The sequence below is a fragment of the Olea europaea genome, chromosome 14 (assembly GCF_002742605.1).
Source record: "Olea europaea var. sylvestris chromosome 14, O_europaea_v1, whole genome shotgun sequence".
Classification (NCBI taxonomy): Eukaryota; Viridiplantae; Streptophyta; class Magnoliopsida; order Lamiales; family Oleaceae; genus Olea; species Olea europaea.
The window spans coordinates 4,442,148-4,464,841 of NC_036250.1; the positions used below are offsets into that span (position 1 = coordinate 4,442,148).

General features: G+C 31.0%; 2 protein-coding genes across 3 annotated transcripts; one reads left to right on the forward strand and one right to left on the reverse strand.

Moving 5' to 3' along the window:
- The first annotated feature begins 7,506 nt into the window (after positions 1 to 7,506).
- Positions 7,507 to 9,348, forward strand: LOC111408855 (multifunctional methyltransferase subunit TRM112-like protein At1g22270). The gene is made up of 2 exons (XM_023038667.1): positions 7,507 to 7,608; positions 8,753 to 9,348. Exon 2 carries the CDS (start codon positions 8,820 to 8,822, stop codon positions 9,186 to 9,188), a length of 369 nt encoding a protein of 122 aa, XP_022894435.1. The 5' UTR covers positions 7,507 to 7,608; positions 8,753 to 8,819; the 3' UTR covers positions 9,189 to 9,348.
- A 405-nt stretch (positions 9,349 to 9,753) lies between these two features.
- On the reverse strand, positions 9,754 to 19,702 carry LOC111408854. 2 transcript variants are annotated; one of them, XM_023038665.1, is made up of 8 exons: positions 19,256 to 19,702; positions 18,453 to 18,593; positions 18,030 to 18,257; positions 14,035 to 14,242; positions 12,873 to 13,009; positions 11,180 to 11,260; positions 10,631 to 10,697; positions 9,754 to 10,500 (listed from the first exon to the last, which is right to left on the reverse strand). In XM_023038665.1, the coding sequence occupies exons 1-8, from the start codon at positions 19,567 to 19,569 to the stop codon at positions 10,201 to 10,203; spliced, it is 1,476 nt and encodes a 491-aa protein (XP_022894433.1). In that variant the 5' UTR covers positions 19,570 to 19,702; the 3' UTR covers positions 9,754 to 10,200. The 2 variants fall into 2 exon arrangements, with proteins under 2 accessions (XP_022894433.1, XP_022894434.1); XM_023038666.1 differs by lacking the exon at positions 19,256 to 19,702 and having other exon boundaries at positions 10,002 to 10,500; positions 18,431 to 18,553.
- Between the last annotated feature and the right edge of the window lie 2,992 nt (positions 19,703 to 22,694).

A 22,694-nucleotide genomic window follows, 5' to 3' on the forward strand; every position in this document is an offset into this window, starting at 1 on the left:
AATTGAAATAAATTTCTAACATTTAAAATAAAAATTAAATATTTACGTTTACTTGTTCAATAAATAATTTAAATAATTAATCAATATAAATAATTAAATCAAATAATTTAAATAAACAATTGAAACAAATAAATGAAAAACAATTGGAATAAATAATTAATTGGAATGCCAAAAATAAAAATAAAAATGTAAATAATGAATAAATGTTAATAATCAAAATATGTAATTAATACTTAATTGAAATAAATATTCAAAATAATTTATTTAAATAAGTAATTAAATAAGTAATATATTTTAATAGGAAATATAATTATTCAAAATAATTTATTTTAATAAGTAATTAAATATAAATAATCAAAATTAATTAAATAAAGAATTGAAATAAATAATAAAGAATTAAAATAAACTATGAAATAAATAATTTATTTTTTCTCTTTTTATAATTCATTGTCTAATTTTGTAATTTATTTTCTTTATTATCTGTTATTTCATGCGTATATTACTTAGAGTTTGGTTAGTTGAATTTTGTGATATTATGTTTCTAATGTTCTAATATTTGAAATTTTGCAGGATAGATTACTATTTGGATGCCGCCTTGAAACAGATTCCTGGTAAAGTTACGTCCAACTGTAACTTTATTAGCTTCACGGCAGTGTTGGATTTAACCGTTTGGATTGGCCCAACGTGCCAACCTTTTTTTTTTAATATTGAATTTAATTGTTTAGAAATATTTCATGAATTATGTAAATTGTTTATTTAAGTAAAATAATTAAATTTTTATTTCATTTTATTTAAAATATAAATAATGAAATAAATATAATAAACAATTGAATATTCAATAAACAATTAAAATAAATGAGAAACTAATATAAATAATTAAATGAAGTAAATAAACGTGAAATAAACTATTAAAATACTTAATTAAATATTAAACAAACAATATACATAACCAATTAAAATAATTAATGAGATATTTAAATAAAAAATTAAATTAAATATTTAATAAGTAATTTAATAAATCAATATTTAATTTAATTGTTTATTTAAGTAATTACTTTAATTGTTTATGCATATTATTTGTTTAACATATAATTATTCATTTTATACTTTATTTGTTTATTTAAATATTTCATGAATTATGTTAATTATTTATGTATATTGTTTATTTAAATAAGTAATAAATAACTAATTGAAATAAATTAAAAAAATATTAATAAAACAATTAAAATAATTAATTGATAAAATAAATAACTAATTGAAATAAATTAAAAAAATATTAATAAAACAATTAAAATAATTAATTGATAAAATAAATAACTAATTGAAATAAATTAAAAAAATATTAATAAAACAATTAAAATAATTAATTGATAAAATAAATAACTAATTGAAATAAATTCAATAAACAAGTAACTTAAATGTTAATTAAGTAATAAAAATAATTAATTGACATAAATAACAAAGAAATATATATTATTTAAATTTTATAAGATGGATTACCATTTGGAAGCTGCCATGAGACAGATACCCGACAAAGTTACGTCGAACTATAATTTTGCCAATTTCGCATTAGTTCTTGATTTTTTGGATGAGGAGCACACAGACCTGTTACACCGATCCTGTTTATGACGGTAACTCTGGCACAGTTAGGATATGCATTCAAGGAATGCGACGATATGTTTAACAAGTTGAAGTTGGGAATGGTGTTTATACTAGAGAGCATACTGAAGTATCATCACAAGAAGACGTCGATCAATGTCTTTCATTTAGAGGTTGTTGATGACATTGACACATTCAACAACTATCCATGGGGACAAAACTGACAGTTATCAGCTCTCCTCAACGATCCTGAGATACATATTATTTATTTGTGATTTATGTTGTACGTCATTTTGAAAACTTGATGCATGGTCATTAACTCGGTGAAATGTTAATATGTTAGCTTGAATTGCTCACTGAACTGACACCATTGATCGATGAGGAGGGTCAGAGTCATATCCGAAGAGATATAGTATGCAGGCGATAGGGGTCCCAAACAGTGACAGAGAGTAGCGGAGATGGTGATGGTGGAGGGGTGGGGATGTACAAAGATGTTTCACTAGAATCGTTATGGATGTGAGTGGAGATGTCAGATCGGAATGACTTATATCCATATTTGATTCATTTAGTTAATGGATTATCGGATTTGAATCTTGATTGGGTTATCGAATTAAAACCCTAAATCCATCTCCCATTAATTTTATTGGATTCAGATCAAAATCCAATCTATTGATTCATTTAGTTAACGAATTATCGAATTCGAAGCTCGATTGGGTTATCGGATTGGGACACTAAATCTATCTCCCATTAATTTCATTGGATTCAGATCAAAATCTAATCTATTGACAGTCTTAATTGAAGTACATTGAATTTTTAGTATCGAATGTGGCGTAGAGCTGATAAACTAAACACACATTAAAATGCAAGTATTCTTTTATATACATTGTGATCCATAATTGTAATAATTTCAAATGTAAGCATTTTTTTTAAAACGTTTGTAATACTTTAGATTTTATGTAAATTGTATGATAAATAACTAATTACTCTTAATTACATATATAACATACTATAAATAAAGAAAATTGAGGAAATCAGTAATATACTATAAATAGAGAGGACATAGGATTTAAACAGATATTATACATCCGTTGGGTAGAGAGTAATATACTATAATCGGGAACTTCTCGCTCGACTTCATTTGGTAGAAAAAATATCGTTTCGACATTCTTGAATAATGGTCGATGTATTGAAAATGTGACCATGCCTAAAGTTCAACTCCCATCTCTGTTAGATATTCTCATACACCGTATGATTTATGTTATAATTAAATATTAAATAAATAATATACATAACCAATCAAGATAATTAATTAATGAGATATTTAAAGAATAAATTAAATAAAATATTTATTTTCTATTCGAATAAGTGATTAAAATAATGAAATATTAAATAAACAATATACATAACAAATTAAGATAATTAATTAATGAAATATTTAAAGAAGAAATTAAATTAAATATTAATTTTTTATTTGAGTAAGTGTTTAAAATAAATAATTAAATAAAGTAATTAAATATACATAACCAATTAAGGTAATTAATAAAAAAATTAAACGAGAAATCAAATTAAATATTAGATAATTCTACATGTACTAATTCATAAGAATGTTCATAATGTACATGTGGAATTCCATGAGTGGAGGATTGAAAAATTTGTTTTTAAAATCTCTAATAATGTTATGTCATTTGTACATTATGTTATATACATTGTGATCCATAATTGTAATAATTTCAAATGTAAGCATTTTTTTTAAAACGTTTGTAATACTTTAGATTTTATGTAAATTGTATGATAAATAACTAATTACTCTTAATTACATATATAACATACTATAAATAAAGAAAATTGAGGAAATCAGTAATATACTATAAATAGAGAGGACATAGGATTTAAACAGATATTATACATCCGTTGGGTAGAGAGTAATATACTATAATCGGGAACTTCTCGCTCGACTTCATTTGGTAGAAAAAATATCGTTTCGACATTCTTGAATAATGGTCGATGTATTGAAAATGTGACCATGCCTAAAGTTCAACTCCCATCTCTGTTAGATATTCTCATACACCGTATGATTTATGTTATAATTAAATATTAAATAAATAATATACATAACCAATCAAGATAATTAATTAATGAGATATTTAAAGAATAAATTAAATAAAATATTTATTTTCTATTCGAATAAGTGATTAAATAAAATAATGAAATATTAAATAAACAATATACATAACAAATTAAGATAATTAATTAATGAAATATTTAAAGAAGAAATTAAATTAAATATTAATTTTTTATTTGAGTAAGTGTTTAAAATAAATAATTAAATAAAGTAATTAAATATACATAACCAATTAAGGTAATTAATAAAAAAATTAAACGAGAAATCAAATTAAATATTAGATAATTCTACATGTACTAATTCATAAGGATGTTCATAATGTACATGTGGAATTCCATGAGTGGAGGATTGAAAAAATTGTTTTTAAAATCTCTAATAATGTTATGTCATTTGTACATTATGTTATAATGTTTTTATTTAAATAAGTAACTAAAATAAAGTAATTAAATATTAATCACTAATAATATACATAACCAATTAAGATAATTAATTACTGAAATATCTAAATAAGAAATTAAATTAAATATTATTTTTATTTAATTAAGTGATTAAATAAATAACTAAACAAAGTAATTAAATATTAAATAAAGAATATACATAATTAATTAAGATAATTAATTAATGAAATATTTAAATAAGAATTAAAATAAATATTAATTATTTTATTTAAATAAGTGATTAAATAAATAATTAAATAAAGTAATTAAATTTTAAATGCATAATATACATAACCAATTAAGATAATTAATTAATAAAATATCTAAATAAGAAATTAAATTAAATATTAATTTTTATTTAATTAAGTGATTAAACAAATAATTAAACATTAAATAAATAATATACATAGTTAACTAAGACAACTAATTAAAAAATATTTAAATAAGAAATTAAAATAAATATTAATTTTTATTTAAACAAGTGATTAAGTACATATTTAAATAAAGTAATTAAATATTAAATGAACAATATACATAACCAAATAAGGTAATTAATAAAGAAATATTTAAACGAGAAACCAAATTAAATATTAATTTTCATATTTGAGTAAGTGTTTAAAATAAATAATTAAATAATGACCAATTAAGATAATTAATTAATGAAATATTTAAAAGAGAAACCAAATTAAATATAAATTTTTTATTTGAGTAAGTGTTTAAAATATATAATTAAATAATTAATTAAATATACATATATCAATTAAGATAATTAGTTAATGAAATATTTAAATGAGAAATCAAATTAAAAATTATTATTTTTATTTAAACAAGTGATTAAATAAATAATTAAATAGATTAATTAAATATTAAATAAATAATATACATAATCGATTAAGATAATTAATTAATGAAATAGTTAAACAAGAAAGTAAATTAAATATTAATTTTTTATTTGAGTAGGTGTTTGAAATAAATAATTAAATACAAAGTGAAAAGTGTTTGGTTTTTCAATTTGTAATTTAAGGGTATTTTTGTCTTTTTAAACAAAATTCTATCTTTGTAATTGTATAAACTACTTAAGAATATTTTTGTTTTTTACTTAACAAATGGCCATTTGAGGATTGGCAAAAAATTTTGGTCAAAGTAGAAAAATGACATTTTGACTTGCTTAATCTCAAAAGTACCTCCCACAAAAAGGACTTCTAAATTTCCATCAAATAAATATGTAATTAAATTTAATACTAAAATTAATCAATTTACTTTTTAAAAATTTATAGATTCTTTCCCTTCATAGCTTCTCATATCTTGCAAGGAGCATTATGTGGTAGTGGCGGTGAGGGAGGCTAGGGTGGAGATGGTCGGGTGCTAGTGCTGTAGAGGCAAATTTGATTGGTTGTAGTCAGGGGCGGACCCATACCTTTAGTATTGTAGGGTCAAAATTTTAAAAATAGTTTTTTTAATAAACAACATAATATCAATGAAAATAAGTTTATATGTATTTTGACACTTTGAAAACGTCGTATAATTACATCATTATTAATATTATTAAATATATTTTGCTACTTGTATAATTTTGTTTATCATTTTATTGGCAAATGATGAGTTAATATTGAGTAAATTAAATTGAATATAGAAATTAAATGAATTGAAATAAAATTCAAGTTTAGTTCAGGAAGTAAATGAAATTCAAATTTAAAGCAAATATAATTTGAAAGTAATTTAAATTGCATTTAATCCGTAACGACCTTAAAAAATTCACGTCATACTTCATGTAAGACTTCCGAATGAAACGATATAAATTATATTGAAAAATTTATCGTGCAAAAATAATAATTAATTGAATTTAGACTTCTGAATGAAACGATATAAATTATAATGAAAAATTTATCATGCAAAAATAATAATTAATTGAATTTTTTAAAAGAAAAAATGAGTCAGACATATTTTTTGAGGCTTACGTTTGATACATATTTAACTATTTTTGATATCTGTTTGGACCATTCGATATGAAAACGATGTAGTTTTCGAAACAAACTTTTATACGGCATAGACGATTTGTGAATTCAGATAGCATATGATCGCACATGAATTTTTGAAGTTAGGATATTATCAAAATTCTCAAAATACTAGTTTCAAACGTCCTACTTTAACATGTCATAACTTTTGCTATAGTTGATCACTTCGCATGCCATAATAAGTGAAAAATTAGGTCATGAGCACTTCGAAATGATATTAAAAATGCAATAGTTTGACTTCATTTGGCACCCCGACGAATGCATCAAAGTAGATTGTAAAAAAAAAAAATAGGGGCAAAATTTTGTGGGGTCATTGGACCCCACATGACCCCATGTGGGTCCGCCCCTGGTTGTAGTAGTTATGACGAGAATGCTAATGGCGTCAATGACCAAGTTTATTGGGTACGGTGATAATGGCGACATTTAGATGTGGTTCAGATATGGTGGTAGCTGTGGTGTGGAGGTTTGATTGGGATGCGATTTTGTAAGTGATGAGAGCAATGATGACAATCTATAATAATGAATGCTACAAGTGGTAGAGACGATGACAATGGTGTTGGTGGTATGACTACGAATGTTATAAGTGATGGTGATGACACAATGTAACAATGAATGTTATAAATTTTCGCATGACATAAAAATTTACGAGTTGTGTTGATAACGGCAATTGAGGTGAGTGTAGAAATAGGCGACAACGTGTTAACACACTTAGTGGTGATGACTCTGGTGAAAACGGGTGGTGAATGTACCTAACATAGTATTATACAAACACACTATCATTAAATATAAAATTTAAGAAAATAAGTAAACATTATTTCGATATTAAAAAAATGAAAAGTTTGAAATTAATATATATTTTAATGTATTTGTAAATTTTTCCTGAAAAACAAATTGGAAATTACACCCAACCCTAGTTTTCAACCGTCAAATTCAAAACTAAGATTTAAGATTTATTTTTTCAAAAATCAGATGATAATTTTTTGATTTGTAACCGATGAATAAATTATGACTTATAAAATTTTTAGTTTGTGATAGTAAAATAATTTGCAATCTCTAAAAATTTTTATCCATGATCGAGAAATAATTTGTTAGCAGTTAATTTGATAATTCGTGACTAAATAATATAGAATTGTGATATTAATATATTGAATTAATAAAATATATTTTTAATTAACTATTTCATAAACAAAAATTAATTAATATCTAATTTTGAAATTTGATAATTTTGAAATGGAGCACACTTAATCACCTCGAAATGTAATTTTTTTTCAAAAATAAATAAAAGATGAAATTCATTTGAAAATAAAAAAACTTGGCCCAAGTATTCCTCAAACCCAACAACTAAAGCCCAAGGATATTATACTAGAAGCCCTTGTACTCTCTCTTTCTCTCTCTCTCTCTCTCTCTGCCTTGAGCCTCGCCGGACCACCTTCAGGTAATCTCTCTTTCACGCTCACACACATCATTGTTGAAATTTTGAACTTGTTTTAGTACATAATCAAATAACCCCGTTTTATGGTTACATATTTACATCCGTTGAGTTTAGTGGAAGAAATTAAGAAAAGCTCGAAGCTTCCAAATAGTGGTATCGTTGGTGGTAGGTTTTTTGCTGTTCAGTATCAGTAAAATCGAGGAATTTGGAAGAAAATTGAGGAAGAATTAGACTGCTGTAGTGCAGTCCTTAGTTGTCGTATACCTTAAGTTTGAAATTAATCAGAAGCATCTTCTAGTTGTATAACGTGTTTTCTTGTTTCCCGATAAAATACTTTCTAAGATCGGAAAATATGGAATTATATTTGTTCCTGAAATTGTCTATTTTTGTTTGTGGCCATCAAGGAATGTGCAATTCTCTTATTAATTGATTCACCGGATTGTTATGTGTAGACTCTATACATTAAGTTGGATTTCTTGACAAAATTACTCTATTGAAAACGTGAATCATGAGCTACAAATATACTCTATATCTGGATTATATGTTTGGATTTCCTCCATCTGAAATCCAATCTGTAGGATAAGCTAATAGATTTTGGGGTTATGTACTGATAATTGTATGATACAATCAACACAAGGTGTTACAGTAAGAATATATGCAGGTGAAGTTGCAAAAACATTCTCTAGGCTGTGTTTTCCATCTCATTTGGGTATTGCTTCGAGATGTATTGCCTTTTGGTTGAATTCATTGTTTTAACTTGATACTTTCTACGAAGTTTTGCTTCAGTTTGGATCTCTCATGTATAGTTGAACAAGAGAGTTTCAGACTAAGCTTTTTGGCTTAGCATTGGGATCACGATATCTCTACCAACACTTGAAAAATTCTCATCTAATATCCTGTTCAAGAACAAAATAAAGTTTCTGAGTAAGAGGACTAGTGATTGATTCCCCACCTTCATGTGGGTGGTTTGTTTGCTATTTTCTTCCAGTTTGACACGAGCAATAATCTGCTGCTCTTATATATTGAAGTTAATTTCCTTTTGCAGTGTTGCTAGAATAGATGTTTACTTTTGAATGGAAAAGTAAAGTAAATTGGACTTGTCTTTTACATCACCGAAACTACTACCGCTTCGATTTGATCTCTACAGGACTACAACCCATATAAAGGTATCTCCAAGGTGGTTATATTTGACAAATTTCAGAAGAAAACCAACAATGAGGCTTTTAACCCACAATATGTTATCATCAAACATCAAAGGTGTGACAAATGGCTTCCCTCTGCTGATTGAGGTTGAGAAAGTAGTGGAGAAGCAGGTAGATTTCAATGAAGACTTCCTCAGGAACATGTTTCCTAAGATTGAATGGAAGGCCTTGGTTGAGGCATCCAGAACAATGGGCTACACTGAGCTACCCGAGAATGCTGAATCCTCCATGCTCGACTCCGATGAGTTCCTGGGCAAGTTCCATCACGCCCTCGTTGAGCTTCATCTTGAGGAGGGCGCGTTAGTTTGTCCTGAGACTGGTCGTAAATTTCCTGTTAACAAGGGGATTCCAAATATGTTGCTTCATGAAGATGAGGTTTGAATTTCTCTTCTTCGTGGAAGCTATGTCTTAGAGTTGATGTTTAGGGGTCTGCCCCACCAGGGGACGAGTGAAGGAATTTGGTTCTATTGAGAAAAGACTATTGCATTTTATTGTACTGTTTTTTTACCCTAAATCAAACCATGAGTATTTACTCCGAAAGTAAAGAGAGAACACACAATTTAAGATAGAATAATGCTATTTGTAGTCGATAATTATAGTAATCGCCCTACATGGTGACATTTTATGTGGCAACTTGTTATTTGATACATTAATTTTCTATAATTTTTGTTGTCTCAAATAATAAACTAATGCCTCAATAACATGTAGATAATTACTACAATTGTTGACTATAAATAGTATTACTGTTCAAGATAAATAAAATTTAAAGAGCAAGAGAAACACCTGATCTTGTCATATTCTTCACAATGATGCTATGTGTGTAATAGTTAGTTGGCTCATGATCTCTCTCTTATTTACTCTCGTTGGAGTTCATGAATGTTCGGCCATAAACCATGTGACAAATCTAAATTTACCCTTGCAATATTGTTTGTATAAAACATTGAAGAATCCAATGTCATCAAATGTTCATCTGTGTTCTGTAGAACTCGTGAGTTAAACATCTGTAATGATTTTCCCAAAATTATAGCAATACAAAGTATGAATGAGCTATTGTCATTTGGCCACCACTTAAAAAGCAAATAAAAAATCACGGTTTTATGTGTCTATAATAAAAAAATAAATTAAAAAGAAAAAAAATCTGTTTGCTATCTTCTCAAAATCAACCTCCCACAAGAGAGAATTAGGTATATGCCCCTACTCTTTTCTTTTGCTCTATGTAAAGCTTGTCCAAGTATGTGGGAACAAAATGGTGAAGCATTTCTACCATAGCCAAATGCACAAGTTCTTCGGCTTCTTGCAATATCGACTTGGAGATTATTCCACCTCATTACTTGGGGGAAATTAACGACTAAATTCCTGGGTCCCCTTCGAACCTCAAAACAATGCAATAGTATTATGTCTTCTTACGTGGGGTCGTTTCATATGGGGGAAGAGGCACGCCGAAAACCCAATCAAGAACATTCAAGTATTTTGATCGAAAGACATCCCTCTCTATAGCATAACAGTGCATAATAATTGCAGTTGAAATGCTAAAGACGACAACATCAGCTCTCTTCAAGTTTTTCGACTGAGGTAAGTATCCTACATCAGCCATGCATGTGAAGAAGCTTTCAATAGCTCGAGCAAGGCAGTATAATGATATCTCTATCCTTCTACTCTTCTTCTCAATGGCCAGGGCTAGGCCAGTTGGAAACTGTTCAAGAGCACAGTTGCACGTGTAAAAAAAAAAACGTGTGTGTGCATGCAAAAACTCACAGAGACGTGTTTGTGCAGAATCTATTTGATAGTTATTAATGAAAAATAAAAAGAGCTACTCCTTTTACCGTTCCCATTGCCACCATAGGAATGTTGCATTTCTTGAAAATCCTAAACAGGAAGCATGTCCATATCCTAAGGAAAAATAAATAAAAATAAATCAACAATCTCGTGCAAAAACAGTAATAGTAATCACAAGTACAATGGTAGTAATGTGGTTCCTATAGCCTAATTTCCCAAATGAAAATAAAAAGATTTTTTGTTTTATTACTATTAGATATTAGTTTTACCAATAACCACTCTCTCTCTTCTTTTGAATCATAAAATCTATTTTTATGTGTTCTTTTACATGGGAATCATGATGACATACCATGAGATGTATGGAAGCCAATTTAACATTCATTCATATGTATGTACATAGGAATACCCAGGTGAAAGTGCAAGTAACCTTTAAAAATAGTTCCAAACTAGCATAGGTTTTTCGAGTTCCCAAGCTTGGATTTAGCTTAAGAGTATGGGCTAATACGCTCCATGGTAGAAGAGAAATAATGATCAGAACATTCTCCAATCTTAGTCCAATGGTACATGTTGCACAATCTGTATAATCAGTTGCTTACCATGCAGATGAACAATACATCGAGAGAAACAAGCTCGATCTTGCAGTACCAAAAAGACCTTTCCATAAGATTGTGTGAGGCCTGAATAGGGTTGAAAAGAGATATAAAAGACAGTATTGCAGAAACAACAGTATCAAGAACAGTTAGATGAGTGCCTATGCAATTAAAAATGGTTTTATAAGATTGCGAGGGTATAAATTTAAGAAGTGACTTGTAACAAGACATGAAACTGTGTTAACAATTTCCAAGTCAATATACTAACAAACCAAGAACATGTGTTAACAATTACCAAGTCAATTTACGAAGTAGATTAGCGTGCATCAGCAAAATAATCCACTTACCCCAGAAAAGGAAACTTCAGAATAAATGAAGCAGAAATAGATTATAGTGGGATTAGAGAAAAAGGGTCAATTGCTTTTGTAAACAACTAAAACTTGAAGTAATCAACTGAAAGGGTAAGGTTTCATTTATATAGATCTGCAATTGATCATATCCTCACATGACTAGGAATTGCTTGGCATTTGCACCATACATATGAATTTTATAAGACAGTAATTTAGTTTCACACAACAGGATTTTAACATAATTCTAGTTATCTGTTTGAGCATAATGGTAATGGGCAAGACAATGAATTAGCACATCAATATTCCAACTTTATCCATTGTTTGGGTCTTGTGTCAGATTCATTCATCATGAAATTCTATTTTAGCTATCTTCAAGAAATTAAAAGAACTTTAGCCATGCACCGTTAACCCGAGGTTGAAGATGTAAAAATTTACACCAGTTAATGTGTATCTGAAATTGTTGAATCAAGGTCAAGTACAATACACCACGAAGAAGAGTCGAAAGTAAAATGAGTGAGGAACCATATTTACAAGGACAATCAACTCATCATCAAAGATACAAGATATAAGCATCATTTTCATTTCCTCATCTACACTCTTTAAGAAACCTAGAAGCTTAAAGTGTCTTTTTTTGGTGCGCCACTTCCTGCAAGAATATCCATTTTCCTCTGCAAATAACTATTATTTTATTTTAACTTCTTGTTTCACACAAGGTACTTTTTAGAAGAGCAATTGGGTTATATACATGATTGTCTAAAAGATATATGTAATATTGAAAAGGCAAAGAATTTTGAAACTAACAAGTCAAACCATTACATCCCTCGGCTCCTTTATAACACTCAATTTATCAACTTCACTAAGTACACAATCGGCTACAAATGTTATGGATACTTTGAAGCTAGTGAGACTTGTATAACATTAATGATACCACCAGGACAATCGTTTCTTTGGCAGTCTACAATTTTAGTCAACATTCTTAATTTTGGAAATTCTAGAAAGCTAAGGACATTAATGAATTGGGAGGTGGTGCAACCTTATATGGACTCGTTCTAAGTAATCAGAGTACCCACTAAAGCATCATATTCTGAGAGTTAAGTAAAACCTGAGGATTGTAAGTCACTACCAAAGAGCCTCTACAGTTTACCTAGTTGATTATAACTGGAAAAATGAAAGAATGTAGAATTTCATATGCTTCAAACCTACAATGAATAGCCATTCAGAATAAACGTTTACCCCTTGTGGACTGTATCTTCACAACTTATTAGGTATAAGTTACTACCACATATCCAGAAGTAACAGAAAAGAAGAAAACATTCGATGTATCAGAAGATGACAACAATATAAATTACCTTTTCAGGAGACCTTGGCGATGTACTATCAGTGCAGGAATTAGATAGACAGGAAGATAAACTGGTAACGCTCTTTTATATGCTTGAAGAAGAAACAAAAGAAAATGTGTCCCACATGATTGATTCCCATGTATAATCTGCAAAAATATAGAAAGCACTAAATATGATGCTTGACTATCAGCAACCTTTGGAAGCTGCTATTCAGCACGGAAACATGCAAAAACGAATCAATCTCGATTGGATTACAATCTCACATGCAGAAACAAAAAGACAGGATTATGACTCAATTTATCCTATGATTATACACTTTTTTTGGAAATCCACATTTTTATAAAAAGAAAAACACGCTATTCTTTTATTCCTTTTCCTGAATCTGCATTTAATTATTTTCCATTCTACCATACATTTCTAATCACCAAGCTGCAAATTCCTTTTCTCTCTCAAATACCATACATAATCTAATCAAATATCGCCGGTATTCAAAGCTAAAATATCTCCTCAGAATATGCAAGATATAAAGCAAAATTCTTGAAACTTTAATCCAATTTATAATAAATCCAAGCAATCAGATACCAAGCTCTCACAATCAATCACCGACTTTAAATTTGAATTTTGGTGTGTGGGACTTGTTCTGTAGGGCGCAACTAAAAATCTTTAATAAGAGGGATTAGGATGGTGATATGAGGGACATGGAAACTGGACCCTCGACATTGTGTCACTTCTAGTAATTGATACAAGTATAATGCATACATTGCAAAAGCAATGCCTTTTAACTTTTTGGAGCAAGGCTTGTGTTTTGGAACATCCAAAAGGAAGTATCATTGGGATGGAGGGAGCAATATTGAGAAATTTGCAGACAATGTGCATAGTCATCATAAAGAACCAACTTTCAAGTGTCAAAAATTATTCAAAATCTGGCCAGAAAACTGTTAATCCAACAACACAATGTAAGATTTACTTGAGCAAATGGGAAGAGAATCAGATTATGTTCAGGCCAATTGACTATTGTCCATAACACCTCCAAATTTTTACTCATCTGAAACACTAAGTTCTGCAAATTAATAAGAAACTAATAATCATAGATTATAAAGAAATTGATCAGATGTCAATACAAAAATTTTATATTTTATTTAAGAAAAATATTATTTGGTGCTCTACATACCGAGCAAGGGATTTTCATTTCTGGATCTAGCTTAACATCAACACCAATGGACTTGTAATATTTCTCTATTGCCCCCAAATTTTTGAAAGGCATGCCACATGCAATCTCTCGCACACCTTGCAGGATGACAGAATCCTTTGCTCCATGTTTATTAAGAAATGACTTATAAGATGGAGGCAGACTACCTTGCTTCAATATGTAAGCAGACCTGAAAAACACAATATTTTTCTCTGAAAGATACTTCAGTAAGAAATCAGACTATCTTTATGGGAGGATATATACATGAAAAAAACCCGTAATGGGTCTCCTAAAAATATCAAGTGCAGAATTTTGAGCTGGTTACACTCTTGTTTAGACATTTATTAGAAGTAACCAAAAAAAATGCTTTTGAGACGTAAGTCATAAGCGGAGATGAAAAGTCAATATATTGCACCCTTCCGATAGTTCACAGCAGTGATCAAGCAGGCCTTCTGGTCTACTAGTTGCTAATTAAACATCCATTTCCAGCACATTGATTATATCCCCCCACCACCTTGCAATTGTTATCATACCAAGCTTTTGCAGCAAACTGTAGGCTTGATTTACTTGTGCGTGTCAATTTATTGTTATTGGAATACACACTACGACTTAATGTACAAAATATTTCGCCCTTCACTTCAAAATTTTAAGTTAGAAACGGTTATATATTATATAACACCGCAGCCTTATTACACTTGAGAACTACTTTATCTGAAAAACTGGGTGTAAGTCTTTCCACAGATACAAATCTAATCACCACAGGAGATGAACATGATAGACTCCTATCAACGTGGAAGGACCTAGAAGAATTGAGAAGCTTATTCAGTTAAAATAGATTCAGGTAGGGGTAGGGGTATTTTTGGGAATAATGATGTGATAAGTTGCCTATAAATGTAATTGGGAAGGATTGGGGATATTCATGCTGAGAATTAGTTGTTGAGCTAGGGGGAAAGATCTAAGCCTCTCGAAAGCTTAGAATTGTTCTTCAATTTCTGTAATCGTCTGTCTTTTTAATCAAAAAGTCACCCATTCAATATTTGAACTTGTTCTTTCAAGCAGTATCCTATCAATTGATATCAGAGCAACGATCTTAGGGCAATGACAATAAATTTCAGCAAGGAAATGGAAGAGAGTTGGGGCTCGAAATTGAATCGATTGGAAAAGATGACAAGGCAACTAGAAGAGAGAGACCAAGAAGAGGAGTTAGGTTTGGATTCACAAGGGCGACTCATAATCTCCATATTCTACTGTGATAATGCCGAGTGGTGGATCTCTAGGGCGGAGGATATTTTCTCCAGAAACCAATTAATGGAGGCAGAGAAAATATAAGTGGCAACATCCTGTTTCGACTGGGAATCATGGAAATGGTTTCAGGAGGTAGATCAACAACGATCGGTGCGAACATGGGATGAATTGAAGGGACTGATGTTGGCTCGATTTAGCATGAATGAGCTTTCAAGTGATGAAGAATTGCCAGCAGGAAAGCACGGGAGTATGGTACACGAGGAGATAACGATTGCTGAACGTGGACAATTGGATGAGGTTACATCGCCATTGCTGGAGGAGGAGAAGAGGGTAGAGGTGAGACGGGTCACTGTGAATTGGCCGAGCTAGGAGAAGAAATCCATGGTTGAGTCGGAAAGGGAGGGAAAAGAAAAAGAGATCGCAGAGAACTTACCAGAGCCGACGATTTTTGAAGACAGATGAATTCCGACCATCCCAGGAGGACGAATTTTTTGGCAAGTACCGATGGGATTTGGAAATTCTAATGGAGAAAAGCGAGATGATGGTGCCGGAGCGGGAAGGACAGGGACGGGAATGGAAGGAGAAAGGATAGGAAGCAAACTCATCTGAAGACGCGTTATATTCTAGAACTCCAACCAATTCTAGGGAAATCGAAGCTAAGATTGCAGGAATCACAGGGGTTACTAGAAGTTGTTCAAAAATCTAGTCACCCCCTTTTCGACGTCGCCAGAGGAGTTTCAACGAAGCAATTTTGTTAATGGGTTTAAACCCATTCCACAGGCTGATGATAGAAGGCTGCAACCTCATGATTTGGGTTGTATTATGGATTTGGCCCAAGGGGGAAGAAGTATAGATGAATTAATGAAGCATGCTCAAGCAAATAAACTTACAGACCAAGCAAATTACAGCCCAACTATGGATAAAATTAAGGCATACAGTTCAATCCACACATCCAACCCATATCTCCAGAATCCTCCTCAAACCCACCTAATCTTTCAAAAGGCAGCAACGATCTATGTAATCTGTCCGATGACGGTGACCCAAGGTACAACACCCTTCAAAAAGCTGACAAAGGTAGAGTCACAGATGCAAAAGGATAAGAGGGTGTGTAATTGTTATAAGGAGGACAATCTGGGTCACATATGCCGGAATGAAAAGCTACAGGTATTATTGGTTCAGGAAGGTGACAGGGATGATCAATTAGATGGGTCACAAGAGGAAGAAGAGCACAAACTAGGGGAGCTGGTCGAGATATCACTCAACTCTGTTGCGGGTCTCACCTAACCAAAAACCATGAAAATTAGGGGCTCGATTTTGGAGCAATCGGTAATAGTTTTGATAGATTGCGAAGCTATACATCACTTCAATTTAACAGGGTGGTTGATCAATTAGGGCCGCATACCACAGAAACTACGGGCTATGAGGTTTCTATGAGGTTTCTATTACGTGGGTTCCATTTTTTAAAAGCCCGCAAAGGGATGCCACTGGTTATGGAATTTGTATGAATAACATTTTAATGGTAGGTGGACGACTAGCTACACGAGCTAACAAGTACAACAAGCTAACTCCAAAAACGGATTGGTTATATGGAATTTCGAATTTTGAAGTTAAACCACACTCCCACCTTGAGAACAAGGTGGATTTCGAGGGGCGAGTAATGATAGACTCCTATCAACGTGGAAGGACCTAGAAGAATTGAGAAGCTTATTCAGTTAAAATAGATTCAGGTATGGGCAGGGGTATTTTGGAAAATAATGATGTGATAAGTTGCCTATAAATGTAATGGGGAGGGATTGGGGATATTCATGCTAAGAATTAGTTGTTGAGCTAGGGGGAGAGATCCAAGCCTCTTGAATGCTTAGAATTGTTCTTCAATTTTTGTAATTGTCCGTCTTTTTAATCAAAAAGTCACTCATTCAATATTTGAACTTGTTCTTTCAAGCGGTATCCTGTCAGAACACATGGGCAATTTCGTCTTTGATATCTCTATGTTTCTACTGCATATTCATCATTTCAATCTTCACGAGCATGTCATCAGAAAATAAATGGAAGAGCTTCCTGAGCAGGTGTGCAAATTTTACATACCAACCCCCCTTTTTCAAATGTTTCAAGAAATAATCTTGGCACGGTGCATGAAGAAGTAAGAAATGAATTTTGGGGAGTGAAACCGTAATTTATGTCATTTGCATAATTTTGGAAATACAATTTATTCTAGTCTTGGACATCAGTTTCCATAAGGATGTTTTATATTATGAGGGTGTTTGGTGGGGATTAAAATTAGATCTTTTAGTAGATTGTGATAAAAAATTTTGGAATGTGTGGTTGAAAAGTTGTGAGACCCATGAAAGATGTGGTTTAGCTTTTTTGCATGACTGTATAAGGAACACAGGATAAATTTCTGTCAGTCACAAGTCAGTTTTGATGTTTCTTATATTTTATGAAGTATAAGTTCAAGGACTTTATACTCCAAAAAAGAGCATTTTTCATTGACAAACAACCTCAATCAACTCCATCAGATAAGCAACTTAATCGTGTTTCGCCTGAGACAAAGTTATGATATAGGTCTAACTGTTTTATCCTGTAGACCTCAAGTACTTATCTGGAAAGAGGTAACCACAACTATACCATGCCAAGATACAGTTCCGGTTCCACAGTGATAAAGAAAAGAAAAGAAACTTCTCGAAGATTGAAATAAAACATTAAAACTTTAAGCAGAGAAATAAGTCACTTACAAAATCTGCGAAGAGGAGAGACACATAAGGAAAATATCTCCATGTGCCCACGTAAGAGGCTTACAAATTCTCCCAAATTTCTCGCTTTTTATCCCCCATCGTGATGCCAATACAGTGGCACGCATGAGAATGTAAATCGCTAAGCTTGTGTGCTGGGTATTCAAGCCAGTAAGCAGCATAGATGGTCCTGCTATGGCCCCGGCCAGCAAAGACCTCCATTTGGCAGTTCTAAAATTTAAGGAAACTTCAGCCACCACGCCAATTTATGAAATGAATATACAAATTTAACACAAGTAACAAAAGAAAAATCTAACAAAAATGAGCAAATCTGCCCAAATGCTGATTCACAAAATAAAAAAAAAAAAAAAATAGAGCAAACATAAAAAGGGAAAAGAGAAAACCAATGAGGGGTAAAGATCATGCCTACGGTGACCTCCCAAAGCAGCTATAATTTCATCCACAGATACAAATGTCCCTGCAAATGCACCAAGGAATAGTCCGTATCTCAAGGTCTCCTTCAATGCCAAAATCACATCTTCACTAGTTGATGCCATTTCCAATTTCCTAAGCAAAAAGAAAAAGAAAATTGACATAAATTATTAGTAGTAAATAAATTAACCATAGGTAAAATTGCCAAATATTGTGATATATATGAGAGCACTAAGAGAATGTTTGGGAAGTGTTCATAACTGGTTTGCATTATAAATAGACAAAAATGAATGGTGAAGAAGCAGGTAGTGCTCGTGGGTAAGTGGCTTGAATGTTTTTTAAATGTTTATAAACACGATCCAAACGAGGCTAATAAAAAGTCCAGATGCACAATAGCGCAGTAACATAGCTGCTTCCATTTGTAAAAACTTAATCCAGTAGCAATATCCCGTATATCAAAAAATAAAAAAATCCCCTTCTGTCATATTTACAGCATCAAATGGGGTTTTGGTAATTGATGTTGTAAAATTTTCATAATCCTGATTCCAAATCAACGACTTCAAGCTTATGGCGCCAAATGCAGCCTTACTGTTCCCCGAAAGCAAAGCTAATTAGTAAATTGTATAAAATATAGCTTCGGAAACAAGAATTGAACCTTTAGTTTAAAATTAATTGCAGGAAAACGAAAGCAAGTACACGCAAGCAATATGTGTGCATAGACATGCCCCAACGTGAATTGATTTAGATCCGAAACAATACAAAATAAAGAAATGTAAACCGGATTCATAAACACGTACTTGGAGGAGGGAAGAGATCGTCTGCGGCGGAGGCGAGAGAGGAAAGAGAAGAGCGCGAGACCACCTTTGAGGCCTGCGCCGATGGAGAAGCCTTTGACGGACGCTGTATACACTCTCCACAGCTTATCATAATCCTGAACAGGATATGACTCAAAGCTCAGCAAAGAGCACGAAGACGACGAAGACGGCAAGCTCGAATTCAACGATCGACGCCGGCATTGCGAGCAGTTCGACTGGTGGTCCTCCTTTTTCAAGCAGCACGTACACGGGCGCTCATCCACCCGGGCTACTGATCCTCCGTCATCCTCCGTCATCTTCGGTGGTGGCTGTGGTGGCGGCGGCACAGCCAAAAACTAATTTAGCTACCCTTGGGATTATCGAAACGTGAGTGGCGGAGTTCCACGTATAATTCAGCAGTTGATTGATGACCGTTTTTTATTTGTTTTATCCAAATTTTTTCATTTATTACCCTCTTTTCATTAAAAAGAATCCCTTACGCCGATGTAATTTTCATTAAAAAGAATCCCTTACGCCGATGTAATTTTAATAAGTAATAATTAATTAATAGCTATTATTAAGCTACATATTTCTCGATAATCTATTTCGCACATTATTCGAATCATATATGAATTAATAATGGCATTTAGTATCAATGATGCTAAAGTATCATGTGTCATTACATGATAGATTTAATTAAATGTGAAATTATATGATTTATTTAATTGTACATTTCATTTAATGATACTTATATAAAGAGAAATCAATAAATATTTCTTGAAAAATGCAAAATGAATCAATATATAGAGCATTGTTAAAGTGTATAAAATATTTAATTTTCTAAACTTGATTTTTTCTCTATTATTATAAATATCTCCTTTATAAATAAATTTTTTTGGAAATACTCTGATACCATTTTAGATGGCCAAACGTATGACACTGAATCAAATGTTCAATTAGATGTAAAGATTTAGGACTTATCTAATCGAACATAATATATGATATTATGTAAAATGGTCTTACACGTTGCTAAGATGAATAAGCATTATTCTAAACAATTTTGTTTTTCTCTCTTAAGAGAAGAATGCTTCAGCAGAATGACAGTATATCCATACGTTGTAGGAATGTCTCAGTGAATGGTGTTCATGTACTCGCAGTAACTTATCAAATTATGCTTGGAAAATGGTCCTCTTTCCAGACAAATGAGAAATTGTAATTTCCGTTCTTAAAAATTTTATTACATGTAATAGCGTTAGAGCATTCAACTTTGCTATATGTACAGAAAATGGGCTATCAGAATTGATACAGATACACTTGGCAACAATCTCTCAATTAAAGAGAAAGAGAGAGGAGAAAAAAACAAAAAGAGGCACCAGATGCTGATATGCTGACGTTGCCAGCATCTGGTGCAATTCTAGCAACAATTTCTTTGTACAAGAGGAATTGCTGTAGAGCATTAATGCAATAAGAAAAGTAAATCAAGATTTCATTTTTATGATAGAAAATGATCCAAGATTCGAAAATTTAACAAAAAAAAAAAAAAAAAAAAAAAAAAGGAAAATTTGTACAACAAATACAGCTGAAGGATGCTGATTCTGTAGAGCATATCAACTGCCACTTGTGAATGAATCTAATTCCTCTGCTGCTTCTGGGGAATTTCCGCTACTTGACTGTGAATGTAACACCACATACTTGTTTTTGGTGATTATCATGTCTATCTATATTAATTTTATTTATGTTACAGTTACTGGTTCATTAATATAATTATTTTGATCACGATTAATTATTATTATTATTGTTTTTTTGGCAGTGGAATGTGCCTTGAACGCCATTGACGATCGACGTGCCTATTGGTTTAAATTTAATATGTTAGTAGTTCTAGCAAGCCTTTATTAAATTACACAATATGTTTATATTATTTTGTGCTTTTAACTTGTCTTATTTTTGAAGTTACTTAAACTTATCCTTGAAAATACTAGAAATTCTATAGTAGGAAAATAAATTTAGTCTAATTTGATTAACAACTAACCATAAGATGAGGATTTTGACAATTAATATAATTATACTTATATAGATACATAGGATAACTGTCAAAAACAGAAGAAAAACCTTATAAAAGAAAAGAAAGAGGGTCACAATTACATTCATCAATCATCAGCGCATCGTATTCGTAGTCATTTTCTCTTTTTCTGGAATTTGACTCTTATTACTACTTTGCCACCATCTTTTGGGAATTGAATGCAAGTTTAATTTGGATTCCATTCTCTGGCATATTATTCCACAGCCACATGTTCCTGTACCTATATATAAGTATATGTTAGTGTGAAAATAAATATTTGTATATTTTAATGATGTTATTCTTCTTCCATTTAAATTCCAATTTTCGTATATTGAATTTAAGAACTGTACATCTTCACTTAGTTGTTCTTAAAGAGATTAAATTCTACAAATTGTCATTTCATTTCCTGATTGTATTTGTTCATTCTTTTGATTTTCTATTTAGTTGTAACAGGAAGGTGGTAATTAATACAATAATGTTCAATGATAACGTCAATGCTAATCGCTTTGCAGTACTACCGGTAGGACTCGATCGAGTTTCAAATAATAATTACCCATTGCATTTTAATTGGCTCGGCGATACTGGGTACAAGATGTCAATGTTAAGTTTATAAAGTAATGAAAGAAAATATATATACATATTGAGAAATGCTTTTTGATTTTGAGATGATTCTTAAGCATATCATGAACATGCAAAATATGCATGAGATTTGCTTACTGAGCGTTAGTTCATCCCACGTTATCCTTTCCTATTTTTAGATGATAAAAGCAAGATGATTCGAGACAATTGCTTATGGTGCAAACAATACTAATACATGAAAGGATCTTACTATATGTACATCAAGATTTATATAATGAATTACATAATACAACATGACACTACTATTTGCCAGTTTAAAATACAATCAAATTTTTCATCAAATCTTTTTCTTCCACATCATATTATGTAATTCATTATGTACATTTATTATATACAAGTAGCAAAATCCTACATTTGAATATCGGTTTCTTTTAAAAGTTAATTTATTTTTAATTTTAAGTGCAAAAGTTTTCTATAAGTTAAGTTTATAAATGAAGTCGTGATGTTCATTATATTAAAGAAAAATATAATCGCTCCGCATTTATGATTTTAAGAGAAAATGAAATGATAATACTTCCAAATCTATATATTTAGATTTGGGGTTGTTACAATGAACTTAAGAAATTGCCGTGATTCATTAAGAACAATCTTCATAAACTCATAAATAAAGTAATTTATTGACGCCGAAGGTAACACCTAAAGAATAATGAGCAAGGAACGAGATGAAGGAAATCGTAATGGCGAAAACACAAGATGATTGGAACACACGAAATTGTAATGAAACCGTCATATTTGAGACCAAGA

What these genes read in the sequence shown, in the direction of transcription:
- LOC111408854 (XM_023038665.1), bottom strand. Translation starts at nt 19,569, where the DNA reads ATGACGGAGGATGACGGAGGATCAGTAGCCCGGGTGGATGAGCGCCCG. An exon ending in ATGTATTGTTCATCTGCATG is followed by an intron (nt 10,698 to 11,179) that starts GTAAGCAACTGA and finishes ATTTTTCCTTAG; the next exon opens with GATATGGACATGCTTCCTGT. An exon ending in CTATGGTGGCAATGGGAACG is followed by an intron (nt 10,501 to 10,630) that starts GTAAAAGGAGTA and finishes GCTCTTGAACAG; the next exon opens with TTTCCAACTGGCCTAGCCCT.
- LOC111408855 (XM_023038667.1), top strand. Translation starts at nt 8,820, where the DNA reads ATGAGGCTTTTAACCCACAATATGTTATCATCAAACATCAAAGGTGTG.